This window comes from Trematomus bernacchii, unplaced genomic scaffold, assembly GCF_902827165.1.
Source record: "Trematomus bernacchii unplaced genomic scaffold, fTreBer1.1, whole genome shotgun sequence".
Classification (NCBI taxonomy): Eukaryota; Metazoa; Chordata; class Actinopteri; order Perciformes; family Nototheniidae; genus Trematomus; species Trematomus bernacchii.
This window is the reverse complement of record NW_022987973.1, coordinates 14,631,477-14,655,399: the sequence shown is the minus strand read 5'-3', so window position 1 is coordinate 14,655,399 and position 23,923 is coordinate 14,631,477. Positions and strand designations below refer to the sequence as shown.

Genomic DNA, 23,923 nt, shown 5'->3' with positions numbered 1-23,923 from the left:
CTCTCATGGCGTTTTGTTTTTCATTTGTGCTGTTTCATGTGTCTTAGAGGTAAACAGATGTATGATCTTGACCCAGCTTGACCTCAATGTTTTGAATTGTTTGGAACTTGAAAGTCCTTTGATAATGTCTCTTTAGCAAACAGACATACACAGTGATACATACACTCCTTGAAGTAAATAAAAACACCTGGCTGCAAAGCCAAAGCTTCAAAAATGTGTAGTTTGGCTGGCTGGTCATTTCATTCCTGTGACACGCAACAAGCAGTAAGATGAAGAGGAGCTTCTCTGTGGGACAAGAGGTCTCATGCAGCCCGTAACTTCAGCTGCAGGACTCATCCTCTGAAACAGAAACACCCTGAGGAGAATCTGGTGTTACAATGCTACATTGGTACTTTTACTTGAGTCAAGCACTATTACTGAGCGTGTGTAAATGACCAAGTTATCCAAGTGAGCTCCTCTCTCATATTGTTACATTGAAATAATTTAAATGCCTGAAGAGGGTAATTAATTGTTTGTAGCAGAAGTTTTGTTTGTATCTCCTTGATCACCTCATATCCGCTCAGATTTAACCGATATAATGGGAACAACTTATTCCATCCTTCCACCCCTCAGGTTATCTGTATGGTTTGTAGCTGTTTGAATCTCTAGCATCCTCTAGTGACAGAAAGAGGGATGATACAACAAATATTTTTATATATTTTCAAGACCAACAATATACAGTATGGAGTTTATCAAAAGAAAACAATCTTACTTTGGTTCACCACATTTTATTGCCAAAAAGACCTTTTTTTCACTATTAAAATTCGCAAGTGTCCTTGTTTTACATCTTAATGAAGTGCTAAGCAAACAAAGTCATAAATTACAGCATGTACCACTGGCGCAGTTACACAACACACATGTATCCTTAATACAATGCAAAAACAAAGTACTTGAAGACACCTGCTGAATAAATGATCACAGTGCACAATAAAAAATATGCAAATATCATACTTCTGGTAAATGCATCAGCATAAACTGAGAAATGAAAATGAAATGGTGCCGACCAACAAATGGTAGCTGTCTCTAGTTTCACTAGTTCAGGATTAACTCCTGCACAGCAGCTCAATGATAAAAACACAGACAAGACATCAGTATTAAGATCATTTACAACTGATGATACAGTTTATGCCCGAAAAGCTTTTTGCCCCAGACATCTCTGCTTACTTCCACATTGTTGATGTTGTCCGTACACCACTTTTGTATAGACAGATTCAGCATATGTACACACACACTCTCAAACACACACATTCTTTATTCCACGGGATCTTGAGGCACTACGTTTATCTCCAGCAGTCTAGTCTTCCCAGCAGTCTGAGGTCTCCCGCTTCAATGTACCTGCGTGGCAATGTGTTAAGTCTAGGTGTAGTAGATGATCTCTGGTATCTGCCCGTCCTCCACTGATGTACCGTTGTTATTTCCTGGTGAGCTAAAAAATAAAAACGTTGTCTTGGTCCCCGTTGCTGTTTCCCGTTGCACTTTTTTCAACCCTTTTGTGCCGTAATGGGAGTCCGGGCCCTGAGATGTTGAATCAAAAACAAACATGCAATAGGTTAATCCTTATTTGGGTCGAAACGGGTGTTAATTTATGCAATTACACGTATTTTAAATACAGCAGACTGACCTTTAAGGTGGCACATGCAGTGTAGCTGACATTGGGTAGGATTTCCACAGGCTCTTTGAACATCACTCTGAACGTGTTTGCCGTGCCGTCACAGTTGAAACCTGTGTCGTTCTGCCCCAGAGTAATGCGCTTGTCGCTCTCTAAGATCTGCAGGACAGGATAATGTCTTTAGTTAATAAATAATAAAACGTATCTGTTAGGATGTGTATTTTCAGTTTGGTAACTGGAAGTACAGTATAAGCTGATTTATTTTCCCATATCGCTTTTAAGTGTGGACTAAATTATACCAACTTTAGTTGGCTCAAATTGTGGCATAATCATAAAAAGTGAACATGAGATTTGTTTCTTGGACATTTTAAGCCTTATCTTAGAGAGATGTGGGAGGGATTACATGCCACAAAAGTCCGTAGGGATATTGTGATCTTACAGTCAGTGTCTTAGGCCCATAGATCACAAGTATGCCGTATTAATCATCAAATTGTAATTCATAAATATATTCATAAAGTAACATATCACAAAGGATGAAGGGAAGCATGTTCAACCCAAGATAAGGCTGGAAAAGTGTCTGTTAAGCATCAGCACTCAAATGAAAAGCATGCTGATTTAAATTATAATTGAGCAATTTTGAGTTTATTTTCATCAAAAAAGGTACCCAAAAAAAGAAATTGGTATCAAAACTGTTTTGCTATACCGTTCTAATTTAATGAAATCCAGTCCTTCCTAAAACTGAAAATGATCACCCCCTCACAAAAGCACTGGTGATAATTCCTGTAACATTAATATGCCTTAATGCCAAAAGTTACCTGTATGTTGACCTGATAGTCAGTGGGTCCATGTATTGAACCATACAGGCCAAAACCCACTATGGATATTCTTTTATTAACATTGAATCTGCAGAAGGAGAAAGACAGAGAGAGGAAATTAGACCCAAATAAAATGTAAATGTAGCTTCAATATCATTTCTTTAGATTAATAAAAATGATCACGGATGTTGCCATCTCACCTGATTCTGTCGCTGGTACCACTGTACCCCCATCGACTCTCAACCTGCTGGAATCTATTAATGCTGCACTCCTCGCCCCTGAGGCAGCAGCGGGGCCTGTCGATGTAGTCGACCCTTGGTTTGGGGTTTACTGTAAAGTGTAAAAACAGATTTACCACCTCCCGATCGAACAATATTCCAGACTGGGCAGGCCCTGTTGCACAAGAAAGAATATCAAGCTGGTTTCTGTGGTTCGAACAGTATGGACATGATGAATATGTTTGGTTGAAATGGTAGTATGGTGTTAAAAGAAAGTATCAGTAAAAACATTTTGTGGTGCGCTTACCTGCAGCGAACTCCTCAACAGTCATAAGCGGGAAGCGTATGAGCGGGACAGCTTTGCCCAGAACCTTCTGTTTGTTCTCCGAGGTCGGGGGAAGCTGTTGTCTGTAACACTCGGCCTCGGCCCACCGGACTACCGCCCCAAACAAGCGGTTCTCCCTGATGCTGAGTGTGTCTCTTTGGAGCACTGCACATAAGGTGTCTACACATAGGAAGACACAGAATAGTCATCAGTTCACATCCAAAGAAAGCTTTAGAAAAGGAAATATCGGGTCAAAAGAGTCACATACCGAGGTCGATATCTGTAAAGCTCTCTGCGTTTATTGCGTCCGCAGTGCTTTTGTCTATGGTGTCCAAGCAGAGACTGGCAAGTTGAGGCTCATCAAATAACCTTGCCTGGAACAAAATGCATAAAAAAGACACATTAGTATGTTTTAGATGAAACTGGTCATTGAATTTACATGCGAAAAAGCTAAATAATGTTCATATAATAAAACACAAAGAATGCTTCTCCATCTTACATTTTTAATCTTACATCCACTTATTCAGAACATTTTGCATTTAACTCTCATAAATTATGTAGTTGGAAGAAATATTGTTATTTTTTTCATTAAATATTAATTAGATTTAAACTAGCTACCCAGCAATATAACTGATAATTAAGAGTTCACAGCTGGGAATACATCTTATTTTTCTCTGGGTTGCTTTGGGTGTTTTTTGGAGGACTGTTCTCGCTGGTCCTGGGTTGAAAAACCTAAAAGGGAGTGGTTTTTGATCAGAAAGCAGCTGAGCATGCAGCCTGAAGGCGTAGCAGGCATCAGAGCCGAATGCTGAACCCAGACAGACAGCAGCATAATCCAAAAATAGAACAGCTAATGTCATAAAAACTCAACCATCAATGGCTGGAAGGTGGTCTGGTGCGGATCACAAACAGAAAGAAAAATGGCTTCTTTCTTTGTCAGTTCCCAGCAGATGACAAAATTGCATTATATTATATTGTGCCCCAGGAACTATACTTTTAAGAAATCATTCCAAGCTGTTGTTATACCTTGTATTCCTGCTCTCTGCTTTAAAATTATAACATACTAGGATAATATTTTCTCACTTTTTCTCAGTGGTGTCTGACAAAGCAGTTTCTGCCATCACTTTCATAGAATGAAGGTAAAAATGTAAATTCATTTTAAGTGCTTGAATTATAAAAATAGGCCATTAAATGTAAAAAGAAAATAGAGGAACTATTTATTTAGTAGCAAGTGGATCTGTGGAGGTCTTTGAATTATCCACTGGACAAATCTTTTACAAAGACATGTTGCTATACAATGTCTTTTTTTTTCAAGGCTTTAGGCATCACAAATCAAATTCTAATTCTAAGCATGCGACAACCATAAAAAGTATCTGAACATGTCTGTTTTATATCTGATATCTGTACAGACTTAAAAAAAATATGAATTTTGTAATTTGGAGACTTTAAGGAAGCAAACCACATTATATTGGCAGAAATTATTAGGGTCAAATATGTACTACACAATTGACGTGTTGATTACCTGAGCAAGCAGCATGAAGGCGTTGTCAGCTCGGAGGTGCTTGGTGAGGAAGTCCACACAGTGACTCTCCAGGGCGGGGACGGCGTACTTCTTAGCCGTATACAGGGTCGTCATCACAGTCTCCGGACCAATGTGGACCTCGTCAGAATACAAGAACCTGCACAGAGGAAACAAAGAAATGTGTGGAGTCAGGTTAGGTGTTCATGGGGTTATCTTCTCTCAGTATAAATGGCATCACAGGCCAACAAATCTTAATAGAGCAACACATTTGCAGTTGTAGATTAATAGCACTATGGGGGAATTAAGCCTCAGTACTTTAAATCTGTCCTCCGCACAGAGAATAGAAAGCTGTCCAAAAGAAGGCATCAGATGTCTACTCAGATGTTATTTTATCAGACAGTACCTAATTCATGCCTTCATTTAGCCAATTGTATAAAGTAATGTTTAGCTGCTCCTCCTCAGAAGATCTACCAAGAAATATTTTCTTACATTGGTTAATAGAAAAAAAGGAGTTTGTATAAACATTTGTTTTTATATCTTACTAAAGTGTCTACAACGTGTTGTATCTGAAACAAGGCACACAAAAATGTCAAGGACACTAAACTCTAAAGAGCATGTGTGAGTACTGCACTGGAAATACAGGGAAGTAGGGCTGGAAATTAGTCATGGCATGCTTAGCCCAGGTTGAACCCAAAATACACCCAAAATTAAAAAAACTGCAGTGGTGGTTTTCGTAGCTATCAACAACACAACTACACTGCAAATAAGTAGTTTGTTGTCCTGTACTCAACTCCTCAGAATAAACTGGTTGGTTTTCCCAATGTTTCGTCCCTTAATCCTTATTTTCACAGTAGGTGTTGTCCGATGTGCTCAAGGCACTGTGAATGCTTGTACTTTAACAGACCATCTTCTACGTATATGAGGATAAACTTGTGCTGCGTATATTCATTATAACAATTTAAGATTACAGCTCACTAATCCAGGTGTGTCCCAAATAAAACGTCTTTTTAGTGAGTCACTTCTGAGAGACATCGCACAAGTCTGTTTCAAAGACAAGTCAACCACTCATTATTTTTGTGCTGATTTGTATTAAATTGATTCCTCCATCCGTTGATCAGGGGCTCAATCTTTACATATTTACGTCTATGAATAAAGCTGTTTGTTTACCAAGTTAAATCAGATTGTTTATCAGAAAACCCAGGTTGTTTCTTCTTGATGAACTTCAGCTTTAATGAACACCACATTTAGAGAGTCTTTGTAGCAGCCATATGTCATAAGATTAACGTCAGCTCTTGAAATGCAAGCCAACATTCCTGTACAGGTTCACACTGAGGATAATATGTTCTCAATGTCCCTCTCACATAATCAACACATCTGTATTCCTGTTAAATCATTTATGTCAGAAATAATTGGGAGGATACGTGTCATTCAAAAATGTAAGTTACACTTTTTTGGCTTTAGGTAGGATTGGATCAAAAATGTTCCCTTATTTTCCTTTCCTCTTTGTATCTGTATTATTGACGAACATATTTTATTTCCAGCTGAAAAGGGTAGAATTTCGCATACAACAAATAAATGCTATGAACTGCATGCTTTTTAAGTTTAAACCCTTCAATACAGAGTAGACCAAAAGCTGATTAATCATTCTTTAGAGTAGAACACAAATGGCCTGTATTGTATTATCTTACTGGACAGTGAAATAAAATGATCACAAAAATCTGGATAGTTAATAAATTCCCAAACGAATTCATTTCCTTGGCTATATCCCTGAAGATGAATGTTCCTGAACGACCTGGTAACCCAAGTGGTATTGAATGTGGTATTGAATGTGCCCTGTGCATGGTGCATATTCTACACAGCCCAGTATCAGCTGTCCTACCTGAGCAAGGCGAGAAAGGCTGCTGGTTCCACATCGGGCAGCTCTATTTCCGCCGAGGTTGTGGCCATGCCCCCGTTGAACATGGCATCAAAAACGGCGCTGCCGGCGGCCAGGACGAATTTATGGGCCGGTATCCTCTGGGCCTGCCTGCCTTTCCCCACGATGAACCTGACGTCGCTGAGCAGCTCGTTGTTGAAGAGGAAGGCGAAGCGCTCCTTCAGGGAGCTCTTCGTCGCCTGCCAGTTGTACATGGGCTCCCGCTGAAGGCCGAGCTCAGGCGGGGAGGCAGACCGGGCAGCACCGGGGGCAGCACCGGGGACAGGCGCGTTGGAAGGCACCGATGCAGCTCCAGACTGAACCGAGTTTGATGCTGCCTCTTGACCGTCATGGTTTGACGCTAAGCCGACGCTGCTGCCGCTCCCGCTCCCGGTCGCCATAACGACACGTTACTATTTTTTCTATCTCTACTCCTACTAAGCACCGGCAACGACAGACGAAAATACACCGACCGTACCGTTTGGGTCGTTATGTATTTACGTGGTATCCACTGCGGTGGACGCCATCGTTCTTTGATGTTTAGCTCTGCTAGCTTGCGTCTCTCCAGAAATGACGCAGACGCACACTTCCTTCAAAACACTTTTTTTTCATTCAACTTTATTGCTGAGTACAAGAGCAACACACTAACGTAAAGTGATGAAAAAAGTCGCAAAAATCTAAGATCTATTAAAAGGACGGAGTCAATACAAATAGGCTACATACGTAACAAAAATAACAGACACATGATTAAGACGACTACCATAGACTGTTTATATAACTACACAAAAAAAGAGTGCAAAACAAATATTCGGTAAAGAAAAATAAAGTGCATTAGTATAAAAATAAATAGTATAGTAGGCTAGTAGTAGTATATAAATAAAGGTAAAGCCTAAAAGGTGTCGCCTATATTAGTATAACCAAATGTAAAGTGATCCCTGAGGACATATTGTGTAATATGTCATAACACATCATGCCCTGTTTAAGGAGTAAAGTAGTAGTTAGTGAAAGTTAGTCAAATAAAACGTTTCTGAAGGAACACTTTCGCCATAATAGTAATTATTTATGAATATTGCCTAAAATATGTTATAGATTTTCACTATTTATCAAACACTTGTCATTGCATCATGTATAAATCATATTGGAAGTAATCATAACAACCTTTAAAAATGTGGATTTGAACATGTTTGATCAATTATAACATTGATATTAAGCCCCAAATAAATACGTTTTTTGTATTAAGCCGCACTTAATGCTACTTATTTGCTTAGTGTTAAATGTGAATATCGTGCTGCCTGCTTCAAATGTTCCAATCGACCACTAGATGTCAGAGTCTGCACTATCAATAAAATAAAGTGTGTGTGTGTGTGTGTGTGTGTGTGTGTGTGTGTGTGTGTGTGTGTGTGTGTGTGTGTGTGTGTGTGTGTGTGTGTGTGTGTGTGTGTGTGTGTGTGTGTGTGTGTGTGTGTGTGTGTGTGTGTGTGTGTGTGTGTGTGTGTGTGTGTGTGTGTGTGTGTGTGTGTGTGTGTGTGTGTGTGTGTGAGTGAGGCAGAGAGGAAGAGAGGGGGAGTGAGAAAGACCAGAAGAACAAGACAGAGCATGCCTGAGCTGCATCTGAAGTTTGTTCCTAACATAGTTTGACTTCTCCTCACTCCTTGAGATATGAGACTCGCAGACTAAACACATGTGTCTTTAACAGCTGATTTATTAGATTATCAGCCTGGTCGCGATGAGTGTGTCTGCAGCGTCTGCAGGGACGGGAGTGTTTGTGCTCTCCTTGATGTCCATCCCCATCTGCTATTTATTTAATTCCCTCATAGCCAACAGGTGAGGATTTTAATCTTGTGTTTGTTCTATGCCTGTGATGATGAAGAAAATGTTATCATTAGTGGAACAGTTAATAGGATAATGGTATTTGTCATAAATTCTTTTGAAATATACTTTATTATTTTTATTATTATAATAATATATTTTATTGCATTTAGCGCTCAAGCTTTCATCTTCGCTGGGTGTTCAACAGTCATCATCATCCTGTCAATTGCACATTTTATGTTCAAGAAGAAGGCTCCAGCAGATCCTCTTTTCTATGGTATGGATTCAGAAATGCATGTTTTCATGTTGGGACCAAACCATATTCACATAAAATATCCAAAAGTATCTATTGTTGTTTTGTCACCAAACTGAATTAAAATGAAAGTATATCTATGTGTCCAGTGTATGCAGTGTATGCCTTCTTCAGTGTTGTGAATCTGATAATTGGGTTGGAGCAGGACAACATCATTGATGGATTTGTGACATTTTACCTCAGGCAGGCAAGTGTTTTGTTGTGAATCCTGTCAGTGAGTTGTCAGTATGCACAGCCTGCACACATTCCTGATAATAAAACTGCCCTGTGTTTCAGGCAGATCCACATATTAACACAGCACATGGGCACATGATCTCCTACTGGGATGGCTGTGTTCACTATCTCATGTATCTGCTCATGATTGCTGCGATTACTTGGGGGTAAGTGCTATCTATCTATGTATCTATGTATCTATGTATAATGTGTTTATTTGGCTTTGACAATGGCATTTTTTGTTTCTCCACAGGGACAGTTACCGAGCCATTGGTCTCTACTGGGTGGGATCTTTTCTCATGCGTGCCATAGTCTACATTCTTGGGAGTACTGTGGGTAAGTAAAAATAATGGCATGCTTTTAGTGTAGCGTATTACCCTCCCTACACATACCTCCCTTGAGAATACTACAAAGGTCCAAACTGAAGTCAATTTGAAAAAGATTCACATATGATGTAGATACATTCACATTCTGATGTAGATACATTCTTCTGTCTTGGTTTGCGTCCCTCCCAAAGTGACATATAAATCTTCTGTCTATTCTCAGGAAAGCATGGAACCGAAGTTAATTATTTCTTCCTCCTCCACATGCTATACATCTCGGTGTCTATTTGGGCCTGCTTCCGCATCTTCAGTCAGCCCTCCACACAGGAAGATGAGTTGGCTGTAAGTCAGGATCAGAACTGTTAAAATAAAAAATATCACTGGTTCACATACATGGGTTTTTTAATAGATGCTTATTAATGAAGAAATATAACGTGTAGAGCAGTTTTGAAATATAAGACACCACAATTCTATTTTTAAAATATTTGATTATGATCATTTAAAAGACATGCTAACTTTATACCTTGAACAGGTGGACACATGAACACAACCCCTCGAAAAAGGGAAACAGCCAAGAAAGTAAACATTTTGCCTTAAGAAAATAAAAAGTTCAGTCTCTGGAGCTGTATAGATAAGAAAGACATTTTGGTTTTTTTCAGGATATTGGCTCTCTTACATTCTTTTTTCTGTCTCTATGACCTTTGAGAACATGTCTATGATTGCCAGTCCATTACATTATACTGGTCTCTTGGCTTTGATAAATGTAAGCTTCCTTTTTTGTTGTATAGCTGTTAGTAGGTGCAATATACATTTCGAAACGCAACAGGCAAACGTTTCCCCTCCAGCACCTCTTCAGTGTGTGACAGAGCTATGTATGTGATGCAAAGTTTTAAGTGTAATGTCATGATGTTGCTTTCTTTCGTAACATCCAGGAGGCTGAACAAAAAAGTTTACTACACAGACCTCTGGACTTACTGTTCATCATCTACCTCGTCCCTGCTTTCGCTTTCTGTGTCTTCAGAGGCCTGGTAAGAAACCTTGAGAGGATCAACTGCACACACACATGGGTTGAAAATATGTCTTTATGTGGCGTGCCTGTGTATTTTGTGTTTAAGGTTGTTCTGGACTGTTCCAGCACATGGTGTCAAGAGTACACACAGCAGTACGAGCCTTACCTGAAAGACCCTACTGCCTATCCTAAAGCACAGGTAACTCTGAAGCTATGAAATACCTCATGTTTATTCTGAAACACTGTCTGTGCATACAACTCTAAAATGTGTCCATGTTGGTCAGATGCTGGTGGGCATGCTGTACTCTGGACCGTACTACATCATTACTCTCTACGGGCTGATGGTCCCTGGATGTGAGTGGATGCCGGACCTGACTCTGGTGCACTCTGGAGCTCTGGCACAGGTACGTCCTGCTGGTTGTTACCAAGGAAACCAAGCCTCCTCAGATAGAGATTCTTCACAACCAAACACATGTTTTCATTTGATCCAACCGTTTTTTTTATTTAAAGTGGACCTATCATGCTATATTTAAATAATATAGTGTAGGACCATACCTATATAAGGCATATTTATACTTTTTTTTTTTTCAAAATACCAAACAGATCATGCATTTTAGCCATGCCTCATTTTGCTCAATTTGACATTTTTTAGCTCTGTTTTTGCAAGGGCAGATTCTGTGAGAACAGCACCATCTACAGGCCTGGCATATGTACTACAGCGTCTCCATCGCTTTCGAACGGCAATGGCCGTGGCTGTCTCCTCCTGATTGGTGGAGTTGGCCCAATAGCCGTAGCGCCACTGTCCTGTCGTCAGGACAGTGTTCAAATCTGGATCAGTTTTTATCAGATCCGTTGCAGCCCCTTTTTTAGAGATTTGGGTATGAAGGAAAATAGAGAGGGTTGTGTTTTCTGACACTTGGTGAGTTCCCTGGAACACCGGGGACACATATTCATGTATAAAAGACGTACAAAAGTGCATTTTGCATGATAGGTCCCCTTTAACTTTTTATTTTGTCGTTATTATTGCGTTTTGCATGAAAATACAATTGCTATATCAGAACGATGTTAATAAGGTGAAAGATAAACCTTCTCTTTATACAAAGACATTATAAAAAGTGACAATTGACATATTACTTCATATGGCTATATCGGGCAAATAAATGTCAATCAAGCATACAGTCCAGAGAACAGGTCTAACGGTGCACAACAAATTAGAACTTGTAATTATGACTGATAAACTGACAATTCTTAAAGTATATAGCGCTTTAATGTCAATAAATTCTCCTTTTTATTGTATTCATAGTAAACTTACATTTGTCATTTAATCCACTCTAATCAATTTATCTTCTTTCAAGCATTTTGTTGTCTTCTTGGTTTAGTGATTGTTTGATTGTGTTTGTTAGCCTATATGCCTTTGCATTGAATGTTTATTTGTTGTGCTACATTATCTGTGAAACACAATGCTAATGTCTAACATGTTTTATCATTGTTATATATTTACATTGAATCAAGGAATGCTATATTTGGAAGACAAAAACTTATAAAGCAAATATTTATCATATATCGTATATTAAGTTCTCTGCTCTGTGTCAATTTAAACTAGGAAAACCAGACCTATAGATTATATCTTTAAATATCTAAATTACAGATACAGGGAAGATACCACTGGAATGACCCACTGATCTCTTTCCCACTTATACAATGATTAAATAACCATGGTCATGGTCAGTCATATCAGGACAATACAAAGCTGCTATTGTGTTGAGCTGCAGCGCATCACTCATCAGCGGGATAAGGGCAGAGGCTGACTTCAGCCAGAGAGGAATGGTTTGGTGGTATTCAGTTAAATGTCAGCTGTTCAGGCCGGCTATGAATAGGAAAGCTGATGCTCCGACGGTCGAGGTTGCTATGAGAGTGTCATGTATCCCTTTTCCTTTTTGTGTGCGTGCTTTAACGTTCTTTTTAGCTTTGTCTTTATTGTCACCTCATAATGAAGACTTGAGGTGGCGAAAGCGAGAGGGCACATATGTATTTTATCAGTGACTGTCCATGAAAAGGTAACTGGCAAGAGTCTGTTGAATTGAAAAACATATGTGGAGATAAGAGGCAGTATTATAATTGTTCCAGCTCTTATGGTCATCATTACAAAATGAAATTGTTTTGTGAAAATTCATAACCAAAAGAAATTACAGCTTTTGTACAACAAAGTAGGAAGAATTGAAATATTTTGAAGACACCATTTCTTTTTTCAGCAGCAAAATATAGCCTATTGCAAAAGATATGTGAACTCTTCAAGCTAGACAGGAAACCAATGTCCCTGTTAGTGTGAAACAGATTTTTCAAATTCTCTCCCTCTGCTTTACTTCACAGGCCCAGTTCACTCATATCTGTGCATCACTTCACACACGGACACCGTTCTCATACAGAGTGCCTGCTGGCGGCCAGCCTGTCTTCTTGCTGGTCAACATCCTGTACGCTCTGATGCCTCAGGCTCTGTGCTACCGCTGCCGCACCAGGCCTGCCTTCTTCCTCAGGCCAACGCCAGATAAAAAGACTGATTGAAAGAGAGGCGTGAGAGTTCCAGGGATGTCAATGATGCCTAAATAAAAGGATTGCAAAGTACTGCTCTCTCTGTTTGCAGTTAGTAGCAGAGGCTATTTTTGGAGAGGAAGCAACAACCTTTAACCTTAGTGAAGGCTAAGTGGAGGTATTGGAAACATCCAGGGTCCCACGCAGTTTGTGTCATCCAACACTTATGGTCCCTTATTTGGAAAAATAGGAATAGCTTAGAATGTGTGTATCGGATTGGAAAAACTTGAAAATTATCCTTTTTCTTATCGTTTTGAAGTTTATTGGTAACAAATCGTTCTACTTGTTCACACTGACCTTTCTGTGCAGTGCTTATTTTGCCAATAGTTTGTCAAATAAAGAAATGAACATGTCTGTATGCTTTATAATATAGGTTCTATAGAGATAAATATTCAACCTTAAAAGGCATTTAGTACAAAATATTGTCCGTGATTTTCCTATTTAGAATGCCTTGTTTGGAACTATCCACACAGAAAGAATACGCAATAATTTTTTATTCACTTCCCACTTATTTTATCTCATGAAGTCCCTAAGTGGCACACACTGAACAGTCTGGTGGGTCATGGTCCAGGACATTTGATTTAGTGTTCCCATAACAACATGTCCAATATGTCCATGTGCCAGGCTAACACATGTGACATAACGAGCTACATTTCAAAAGATTTTTTTGTGTTGCTAAAGGTAAAATTCAAGCCATTTAAGAATTAAAATGCTTACATAACATGTCCTTTATTACATTTAACCTGTTGTGGAAACATTTATTGATCAAATTGATATGAAACATGAGATAAATATCGCTGTGACACTGGTGTCACATCGGGACTTTAACCCTAAACTTTCACAGTAAACCCAAAGTGACATATATGCACAATTAGAAATATTATTATGATCTGCTCAGTTAATTTAGCTGATTCAATTATATTGAGTTAATATGTTCTTATTCTTCAATTCAAAGAATGTTCAAACTAATTTAAACCAAAAAATCATCCTCATTAATTAAGTTAAAAATAAGAGTTATTTTACCATTAAAGCCCAATGTGACATATATGTCACATTTCAGATATTTGATACATTTCAGATATTTGACACTAGGGGGGGTTTCTTGACGAAGGTACGTTTTAACCGTTTGTTTTTTAGTTCAAATTGAAACTAAAAAAAGAGCAGAAACGGGTCGTTTTTTAGTTTTTCAATTTTGCCCCAAAACAAAAAAACGGAAATTCAGCTCGTTTTTTCGTTTTTCTGTTCTTACTGTTAAAACAAGTATACCATTCAATGTTTCGTTTCCATAAGTGGGTGTGTCTCCAGCGCCTCCTTGCTTCTGATTGGCTAGTGTGCCCTATGCTTGCGCTGTACCCTTCAAAATAAAGGTTCTACGTCTTTGCCTTTAGACTGCGTTACAAATATACGTATATTATTATGTTCATACATGCAGAAAGTACAGAAGACAGTCTGTCCGTATGTCTGTCTTTCTATGTATATGTCTGTCTGTCTGTCTCGATGTCTTTCTATCTCGATGTCTGTCTGTCTGTCTGTCTTTCTGTAACTATATTTTAGAGTTTAAAGCGTAGCCACTTTTACTCCACTACATGTATTTAAAACCTTTAGTTACTTTACAGATTTTGATTAATTATGTGAAATGTAATCAACACTTAAATCAGACTTAAGTTCCTCCTGGAGTAAATTCACAAGCTACCCTGCAGTATACAAAGTCATTCAAACTAGCTGCACCTTTACCAGCTTTGAGAACACTTTAATGATCAATCATTATAAAACATATCATATATATTATTCTGAAATGGGCCAATCTGCACAATGACTACTTTTACTGTCGCTACTTTAACTATATTTTGATGATAATACTTTTCTACTTTTACTTGAGTAACATTTTGAATGCAGGACTTTTACTTTTAACAGAGTATTCCTACACTCTGGTACTTCTACTTTTACTCAAGTACAAGATCTGATTACTTCGACAACCTCTGATTAATGGTTGATTTCCAAATGTTCTGTTGGTGCGTGGATGATAAAATAATAGCGTTTGATTGTATTGCCTTCCGTATGCAGCTATTTGCCTGTGTTTAGAAACATAATTAAACATACCATGGACACACATTCAAACAATTCTCCATTTATTAAACATTGCAGATGAACAATTAGCAAGTCATACAGCAACAACTATCCAAAGCGACTTACATACTCAATACTGTGGACAATCCCCACATCGCCATTTTTGTCTTTTATTCCTCACTTTATCTGCTGTTGTAATCATGTAAATTACCCTGTGGCGAGACAAATAAAAGATTTCTGATATCATTCCATTATTCACCCAACTGCTAGCTGATAAAGCTGTCAATAGACCCATGGCGTTCACTAAACTTCTCTAGGGGACTGCTAGCTTTTTCCTATGACATAGGAGAGATACACAGTACTTTTGAACTGGATACAGGAAATGGATAAAATACAAAGCCGGAAATTGGGAAAGAAATTGGGAAATGAACAATGGGAAATTACAATGTGCTCTCTACATTTGACTCGTCTCATTTTTGTTTACTTGAAATTACAGAATCATATTATAGAAAGGATGTGGCCAGAGGTAAACAACAGGGTAAACTACCCTCTGAAAGGCGCAGTCAACCACCTTGTTGACCAGGAGGAACTAAACCTTGAAGACAACATCACACGATATTGTGTGTCCACTCTTACCTGTCAGGTAGCCAAAATTGGACTTGACCAGATGGTGCAGTCCTGGAATGCACACAGAATCCAAGGTTTGTATAGCAGTTTTCAGAATGTTACTTAAGCCCCATAACAAATGACCTTCTTTATGCATTTTTATAAGTTGTACTTATATCCTACATTTGATTCTCTCTGTATCCCCTTTTTTACACTAGGTTGATGGAAATGTTTAAATGTGGCATGTATATATTCCAATATTTCAATAATTGTCTGAGTAAAGACATATCTAATCTAGTTTATAGAGTGCTCTTATTGCATGAGTAAGTACATAAACAGTAAAATTAAAAACATACTTTTTAAAGTTTGTAAGAAGTGTACTAATAGCACAAGTAACATTTGTTGTAAGGGCAGGCCATGATTACACGCTGTGTGAGGTTCATTGATATGCATGATATGTAACATTACGCTAACAATGGCCACTTATTTGTGCTTTTTTTTTAAGGTAAGGGTATCCCAGATCAACTTGCTCATGGTGGATGCCCAAAGAGACTGCCTGCAGATCTTTTGCCTGAAGCTACAGATGCTGCAGACTGCTATCATCAGGAAGTGGGGTCCTCTCTGACACGAGTGTCGCTGTTTGGGAGAAACCCATTTGCCACTGTGGAGCACCAGACAGCAGCTGAACAAGAATTTGCAACGAACTATGCGGACATTGCTGAACTCTTTGAGCGTGCCATTCATAACGAGCCAGCACCATTCCAAAACGGGATAAAGGATCTCATAGACATTGTAAGAAGATATGTGTAAAGGCAAGTGCAGGGATCAGGAGCCAGTGTATACCCAGGTTGCTGGACTGTCTGCAGCACTGGATGCTTTAAGGGCCCTACCCTAAAGTGGACAGCAGTTCAGTCGTTTATTGTTAAGTTTATTGTTAAGTTTATTGTTAAGTTTATTGTTTATTGTTAAGTGGTGTGTGTTCAAAATCCAGGTTCCATGATATCATCATACAGAAAAGAATTGTTGTAGTTTTCTTTAGCTGTATGACTTGCTAATTGTTCATCTGCAATGTTTAATAAATGGAGAATTGCTTGAATGTGTGTCCATGGTATGTTTAATTATGTTTCTAAACACAGGCAAATAGCTGCATACGTAAGGCAATACAATCAAACGCTATTATTTTATCATCCACGCACCAACAGAACATTTGGAAATCAACCATTAATCAGAGGTTGTCGAAGTAATCAGATCTTGTACTTGAGTAAAAGTAGAAGTACCAGAGTGTAGGAATACTCTGTTAAAAGTAAAAGTCCTGCATTCAAAATGTTACTCAAGTAAAAGTAGAAAAGTATTATCATCAAAATATAGTTAAAGTAGCGACAGTAAAAGTAGTCGTTGTGCAGATTGGCCCATTTCAGAATAATATATATGATATGTTTTATAATGATTGATAATTAAAGTGTTCTCAAAGCTGGTAAAGGTGCAGCTAGTTTGAATGACTTTGTATACTGCAGGGTAGCTTGTGAATTTACTCCAGGTGGAACTAAAGTCTGATTTAACACTTGATTAAATTTCACATAATTACCAAAATCTGTAAAGTAACTAAAGGTTTTAAATACATGTAGTGGAGTAAAAGTGGCTACGCTTTAAACTCTAAAATATAGTTACAGAAAGACAGACAGACAGACAGACAGACAGACAGACAGACAGACAGACAGACAGACAGACAGACATCGAGATAGAAAGACATCGAGACAGACAGACAGACATATACATAGAAAGACAGACATACGGACTGACTGTCTTCTGTACTTTCTGCATGTATGAACATAATCATATACGTATATTTGTAACGCAGTCTAAAGGCAAAGACGTAGAACCTTTATTTTGAAGGGTACAGCGCAAGCATAGGGCACACTAGCCAATCAGAAGCAAGGAGGCGCTGGAGACACACCCACTTACGGAAACGAAACATTGAGTGGTATACTTGTTTTAACAGTAAGAACAGAAAAACGAAAAAACGAGCTGAATTTCCGTTTTTTCGTTTTGGGGCAAAATTGAAAAACAAAAAAACGACCCGTTTCTGCTCTTTTTTTAGTTTCAATTTGAACTAAAAAACAAACGGTTAAAACGTACCTTCGTCTTTCTTGTCAGAAATGTGTTCTAGGTGGTCTATTTAGTCTAAATGATGTTCCCCTTAATTTCCCCAAAAGTAGAAATGGGTCCGGGTTCTTATGGGTTAAAACCCCCGATTAGAAATGTGAGCATCTTCTTTCTTCTTGCGATTCGGAGGATGAGTAAAGTGAACTAGGGGTCTGGGTTTAGGCTTGAGGCTCTTATTTCCCCGAATTAGTTCTGGGTCCGGGTTCTTCTTTCTTTTTCCTTTTCTTTTGCTTTCTCTTCTTCTTCTTCTTCTTCTTCTTCTTCTTATTATTATTATTATTATTATTATTATTATTATTATTATTATTATTATTATTATTAAAAAAAAGAAGCGGTTTTACCCGGAAGTAATTTGTGGTAACACCATCGCTTCTTCCTCTCAAAACAACTCCGCATGCAGACAACTAGCTGAAGTTGAAAACAAACGTAACTTATTGAGTTGTATCACTTCTCGGACAACCGACTCTAATTCTGTAGTATCATGTCCCCTCAGAGAACATCTAATTTAAAGTTTGTTTAAAGTAATCACCGATGAGAGTATACAACAAGGACTAACGTCAGCTGCACATGCTAACTAACTAGCTCGTTAGCTGTGATGGCAACTCCTCTGGTTTCCGCTCCTTTGTTAAGGTCTGTGTTTCTAATTAAATCCTGTTGAAATAACTTGACCATCTAACGATGTCTGGGTGTTGGGCAACAATACCATAAGAAAACGTAGAGACCCAATTGCATTGCTGTAAAGCCATTGCGTTAGTCCTGCTGTAGCTACTAGTGCTAATGTCTTAAACCTCAGAAAAATTGGGTTATCGGTTATTTTTATTCAAGTAAAAATGTGTTCAGTGTTTTAACGTGTTGGTCATTTCGAGACTAACATACTGTTTACATGTACCTTGCATTCATGCCAATGTAATACTACCGAATCCCAAAATGATGATTGAAGCTTCACTATAGATATTGCATACTTGTGGGCGGACTACAGCACATTTATAGTAATCTCATCAACCTGAAACAGTAGAAATATAAAGTGCATAACCCATCAACCTGGTCTTCCAAGTGTATAGTGTTAGCAACCATCATCGATTTTTTTTAATCTGATGCTTTTTTCCCAATGTCATATGTTTTTCTTCAGTCAAAGGGAACGCCGGGCTGCTCTGAGGAAAGAGAGAAGAAAAAAGAAACGCCAAGCTCTCGCCCAAGCCAGAGAAAGTGGTACAAGGATATAATGTTGGTGCTTCTATCATTTCTACAGTTGAAGCTGCACCAAAAGATGGATCCAACACAACATTTCCTCTGTTACAGGTTTAAAAAATGGAGGAAGCCCTGCACATGAAGTGGAGGAAGAAGAAGAAGAAGAAGAAATAAATCAAGATGATGTGGCTGAGGAAGAAAGGTAGGTTGATACCATCGTCTCTCTGCTGACCTGCAGCTGAACATTCGGTGACGGGCAACACAGGAAATGTTTGTTGTACTGTTTTTTTTTCTTCTAAAATCTTTGTTTGATTTGTGTCCGTCTTGTTTTGTTCAGACTACGGCTGCATACAGAGTGGTTGGAAAGAGAGAGGCTTGCCCAGGAGGAGTTTAGGCTGAGGGCGGAGAGGGAGGAGGCTGTAAGGAAAAGAAAAGAGGAGGAAGAGGTAATCTGCTGTTTGTGTGTAACATAGGAAGCATCCAAAACATGACCATTTTTTAAAACGCACTAACATTTTGTGAATAAAGCAGATTTACCGATGTGTCTGTATTCACACTGATGATGAAATGTGGGGATGATCTGATTCGGAAGTTATTTACCAATGTGGAGCCTTTCACAGAAGATTACTGCCCTCAGTTGGGTCTGGTTACTGTGTTAAGAAATGGCTAACAGATGAGTGCACCGGAGCCTGTTCCACTGATTATTCTAAATAAGATGATTATATTCACACGCTTTATGTCTTCTTGTGTTTACAGCGAATGATAAAGCAGGAATGGGAGGCCCAGCAGAAGAAAGAAGAAGAAGAAAAAGAACAGAAGCAGCAGGACAAGCGAGACAGAGAGGTGAAACGGGCCCCAGGAGGATAAACAAAAAGAAATATATCCTATTCTACTTAAGTGTTTATATTATCCATCCAAAAGGGAAGGTTCAGACAATCATAACGTCATCATGTTTCTTTTTAAGATTTGTTTTTGTTTGTACATGGTTCTTAAAAAAAAAAAAAAATCCTTGACCAAGTGGCACAAGCAACCCTCCAACTCTTCAACTAAGATACACACAGAGAGAAAACCCCTAACAGCAGCTTCAGCTCTCACAACAAGGATGTATCTTTTACTGTGTGTGACTACAGTCTGTGAAATCGCTTTCCAAAGGTCCATAAATGTTTAAATGCCAGTTCTTGTGAGTGTGGTCTTAACACACAGTAACAGATGTTGACCTCTACACATTTTCACCCGCCGTGTCTTTACACCATTTGTAGGAGGCCGTTCAGAAAATGTTGGATGAAGCAGAAAATCAGGTATGAACACACATTAATGTCACAAGTAAAAACAAGTGTCAAAATCATATTTGTGTTTTATGAGAGTACATGTGTACTTCAAAGTCTGTATAGATTTGTTTGTCAATTTAGGAATATATGTATCCTAATGGTGTGCAGCTCAGTTTCATTTATAAATGTGCAGCTCAGTTTAATGTGTTTTTATATTGAAGTTCAGTTAAACCTCACACATAAAGAACATGTCAAAGATATTTTTACACTAATTTCAGAAATCATTTCTCTCTTGCTTAATTTCTACCACCAGACATCAGTGATTATTTAGTCTTTATACTGCATTAACCCTGATAAGTACATATTTGATTACAAAATTCGAAATATTTCCATCCAACCTTTAAAGACATATTTATATATAAAAAATTATGTTTTTATTTATTTTTTAAAGTAGGAGCTACATCTTATTCCAGTTTAAAGTCAGACTATACAGCATATACATTTTTGTTCTTGTGTTCCAGTTAGAGAATGGAGGAGCGTGGATGAATCCAGAGGCTCCTGGGACAAAGAGCTCGGAGAACTTTGGGACGGAGCGGGACGTGGCAAACTGTCCATTCTTCCTGAAGACCGGGGCGTGTCGATTTGGAGACAGGTACTGTTGGTTTCTCCTTTGACGTGACTTTTGACTAATTATTGCACAAGTCACAAATGTTTTTTTAATGTGTCTGTATACTCTCCCCTCTTCCTTCTTTGTGAGTCCAGATGTTCTCGGAAGCATGTTTATCCCACAGCCAGCCCGACTCTGATGATCCGGGGAATGTTTACGACGTTCGGCTTGCAGCAGTCGTGCCGCGATGATTACGACATTGATGCTTCATTGGAATACAGCGAGGAGGAGCTGCAGGAGACTTTCCTCGACTTCTACCAGGACGTCCTGCCGGAGCTGAAGAGTGTCGGCAAGGTGGTGCAATTCAAGGTAAAATGAGATCAGGAGGAAGTACCAAAAATGTCAATCCATATATACCCTAAATAAGTAAACCATGATTTCAGAATATAAGGTCAGGGTAGCGGCTCTGATTGCTGACATGTTACATGTATTATTAGAATAACAGAACACAGCCACCAGTTTGTCAGCTCATATAAATACTTTGACAGATTCTTTTGGTAAATTCAACTTCTGCATGTGACTTTATTTGTGAGTTTTAAAGATGTTTTATTAGTCAATTTAGATTACATAAATAAATATTTGTTTTTATTTTGCCTGGGAAAGTGTAAAAAGATCATCCTTACAGTGTGCTACACAATTAAAACATTTCAAAATATAAATGAATACAAATATATAAAATTGTCTTAATTATCTCCTGCCGAATTCAGTCAGATTTAAGTTATCCCTCTGACTTTTTCTAAGAATTCCTATTTAAAAACCAACCTGAAACCTCACTGTTCAGGAATACATGACCAAATAATAAAGACTAAAAACCTACATTCGGTTTCCTTGATACCTTTTCTTTTTTAGGTCAGCTGCAATTACGAACCACACCTGCGAGGAAATGTTTACATTCAGTTTGACACGTAAGTTATCACACAACCGCTCCATAACTTTCCCAAAATAATACCTGTACACTGTTTGAAGTTCAGATTAAAACACTTAATTCTTTGTCCTCCCATCTCTCTGTTGTGTGTCCAGAGAGGAGCAGTGCATGGAGGCCATCATCAGGTTCAATGGGAGGTGGTACGCAGGCCGGCAGCTTCACTGTGAGATGTGTCCTGTTACTCGGTGGAAGAATGCTATATGTGGTGAGTTGTTCTGTCAGTTTCTTTTCATTTAGTGACATTACTGCAGAGATACAAGATTCAGTTCAATGTATTTATCTTGTTTGTGATGCATTTCCTCTCTCAGGATTGTACGACAGACAGAAGTGCCCCAAAGGGAAGCACTGTAACTTCCTGCACGTATTTCGAAACCCTGGCAATGAATTTTGGGAGGCGGACAGAGACCTGCATCTGTCTCCAGACCGCAGCGTCAGGGGGAGTCGCAGAGACGGATGGCAATCAGAAAGATACGGAGACAGATCGTGGAGGCAACGTCAGAACAGCAGAAGCCCCCCGAGATCTGAGAGATCCCATAGCAGACGAGAGGGAGACAGACGGAGGAGCAGGAGCAGAGAGAGCAGGGCGTCCCAGCAGCACAGAGAGGACAGACGGTCATCCAGACACAGTGACAGAAAGAACACCTGGTATCTGAGCAAGAGTAAGGATAGGTCGAGGAGTAGAAGTAGAGACAGAGAGCCAAGAGACAGGAGTAGAGATAAAGACAGGGAGCACAAGAATAGAAGTGAAGAGACAGACAGTAGAGACACAGAAACACATGAAAAGGTGAGGAAAAGGTCGAGAAGCACAAGCAGAGAAAGGAAGAAACACAGTACAGAAAAGAGCCCCAAGAAACCAGATACTATTGAGGAGACCAAAACACGCCGCCGCCACAAACAATCCAAAAAGAGCAAGAAAAAGAGCAAAAAGAAGCATAAGAAGAAAAGCCATCTGCTTGAAGGAGTGACTTCATCTGGAGAGTCAGAGAAGGAGAAAGAGTCAGAGGACGAGAGAGTGGAGGGTCTCCCTGCAGCGAGTCCTAGTGGGGGGGGGAATGAAACCGAGGCAGGTCAGAAAAACCATGATTTTGATAAAAGTCCGGGAGTTGACAGGGAGCTTTGTCCTGAGGTGAAAAATGAACAGTCTATCACAGAAATGCTGAATGAGGCCGCTGGAGAAGGTGACACGAGTAACTCTTAGTTACCTTTCAAAATATATGAATTGGTTCTGGCTTTTCTCCTCGACATGTTTTTAGCAAGTTAGCACCTGTCACCAATGTACATGTACATATGTGAATATTTGTAGCTTTTGTAAAGTGGTTAACGTTGCTTCAATTATCGAGCACTGGAGCTGCAGAACAACATGGTTATTAATGCTGAGTAAAAACAATATGAAAAAACATCAAAAACAGGGGTTCTTTTTTTGTATACATTTATTGTTAATAACTTGCAAATATAAGAAAAAAATGTTGGCAAATGAGTTGGCAGTGTTTAATACAAAAAGTGATTTATTTTTGCACAAATCAAAGATGTCGAATAATTACTTCTGAATGTTCGATGACAACACTTTGTGGTTTTAAGAATGCAGATACAATTCTTGGATGTATTCATTACTTGTTGGCCTGTTTTCCTGCTGACAAGTGAACAAGCTGACGCTGATGAATATTCATGATGTCCCCTGATATGTGCAGTTCATCTTCTGTCGCTTCTACCTCATAAAGAAACTCATGCTAGACCTGCCCTTAAACTGTTTGGGATAATAATACTGCTATATTGTGTCCAATAATCCCCACATACATGTTCTGTCAAACATCCTGCCGCTCTAAATCCCTTTTCTGCCATGTTAACTTTCTGTAGACTACATCGAGAAGATAAAACACAGTGTTCTTTGGTCATGTTAGTCTTTAAGCCAAACTAAACTATACATAAAATAGATTTTTCTTTTGAGTCGCTATGCTTTCCTGTCCCAGATTTGACTCCATGAAATTGTTAAACAAATGCTTTTGTCAGGAAAAGTCTGCTCAGGTTTACCAAAAGGTAACGTCTTGAAAATAATATACATGGTTCATTTCTAAGAACAAATCACTAAACACAAACTTGTTCAAACCTACATAACATAAACACTGATGTTGATAAGTCTTTTAATTTCACTTAATTGTTGGGTTGAATGACCCGTGTGATTGTAACAGTGTCAGCGATTCCCACAACAGCACTAGCCCCCGTTGGTTATTCTCATGTGTTATCCTTATCTCAGTCACAGAGCTAAGTATCAGATCAAAAAATATTCATTTAATAAAACCCAGGTCATTACTTACCGCTGTTCTTAAGGTATTTCTTGAGTCC

General features: G+C 38.7%; 3 protein-coding genes across 5 annotated transcripts; 2 read left to right on the top strand and 1 right to left on the bottom strand.

Moving 5' to 3' along the window:
• Nucleotides 1-751: 751 nt before the first annotated feature.
• Nucleotides 752-7,043, bottom strand: LOC117471539 (BTB/POZ domain-containing protein 1-like). Of its 2 annotated transcripts, none has more exons than XM_034116630.1 (8): nt 6,408-7,043; nt 4,529-4,685; nt 3,275-3,380; nt 2,989-3,186; nt 2,664-2,856; nt 2,464-2,551; nt 1,661-1,807; nt 752-1,554 (listed from the first exon to the last, which is right to left on the bottom strand). In XM_034116630.1, the coding sequence occupies exons 1-8, from the start codon at nt 6,842-6,844 to the stop codon at nt 1,396-1,398; spliced, it is 1,485 nt and encodes a 494-aa protein (XP_033972521.1). In that variant the 5' UTR covers nt 6,845-7,043; the 3' UTR covers nt 752-1,395. The 2 variants fall into 2 exon arrangements, with proteins under 2 accessions (XP_033972521.1, XP_033972522.1); XM_034116631.1 differs by having other exon boundaries at nt 2,664-2,793.
• Nucleotides 7,044-7,999: 956 nt separating this feature from the next.
• LOC117471538 (transmembrane 6 superfamily member 1-like) lies at nt 8,000-12,732 on the top strand. 2 transcript variants are annotated; one of them, XM_034116628.1, is made up of 10 exons: nt 8,000-8,267; nt 8,426-8,529; nt 8,655-8,752; nt 8,842-8,945; nt 9,032-9,114; nt 9,325-9,443; nt 10,034-10,129; nt 10,217-10,309; nt 10,395-10,514; nt 12,481-12,732. In XM_034116628.1, exons 1-10 carry the CDS (start codon nt 8,170-8,172, stop codon nt 12,670-12,672), a joined length of 1,107 nt encoding a protein of 368 aa, XP_033972519.1. In that variant the 5' UTR covers nt 8,000-8,169; the 3' UTR covers nt 12,673-12,732. The 2 variants fall into 2 exon arrangements, with proteins under 2 accessions (XP_033972519.1, XP_033972520.1); XM_034116629.1 differs by lacking the exons at nt 8,000-8,267; nt 8,426-8,529 and having other exon boundaries at nt 8,667-8,748.
• A 5,171-nt stretch (nt 12,733-17,903) lies between these two features.
• Nucleotides 17,904-23,527, top strand: zrsr2 (zinc finger (CCCH type), RNA-binding motif and serine/arginine rich 2). Its single transcript, XM_034116197.1, has 11 exons — nt 17,904-18,165; nt 18,665-18,744; nt 18,835-18,925; nt 19,061-19,169; nt 19,480-19,566; nt 19,983-20,021; nt 20,513-20,643; nt 20,754-20,967; nt 21,508-21,563; nt 21,679-21,788; nt 21,892-23,527. Exons 1-11 carry the CDS (start codon nt 18,131-18,133, stop codon nt 22,779-22,781), a joined length of 1,842 nt encoding a protein of 613 aa, XP_033972088.1. The 5' UTR covers nt 17,904-18,130; the 3' UTR covers nt 22,782-23,527.
• Nucleotides 23,528-23,923: the final 396 nt, after the last annotated feature.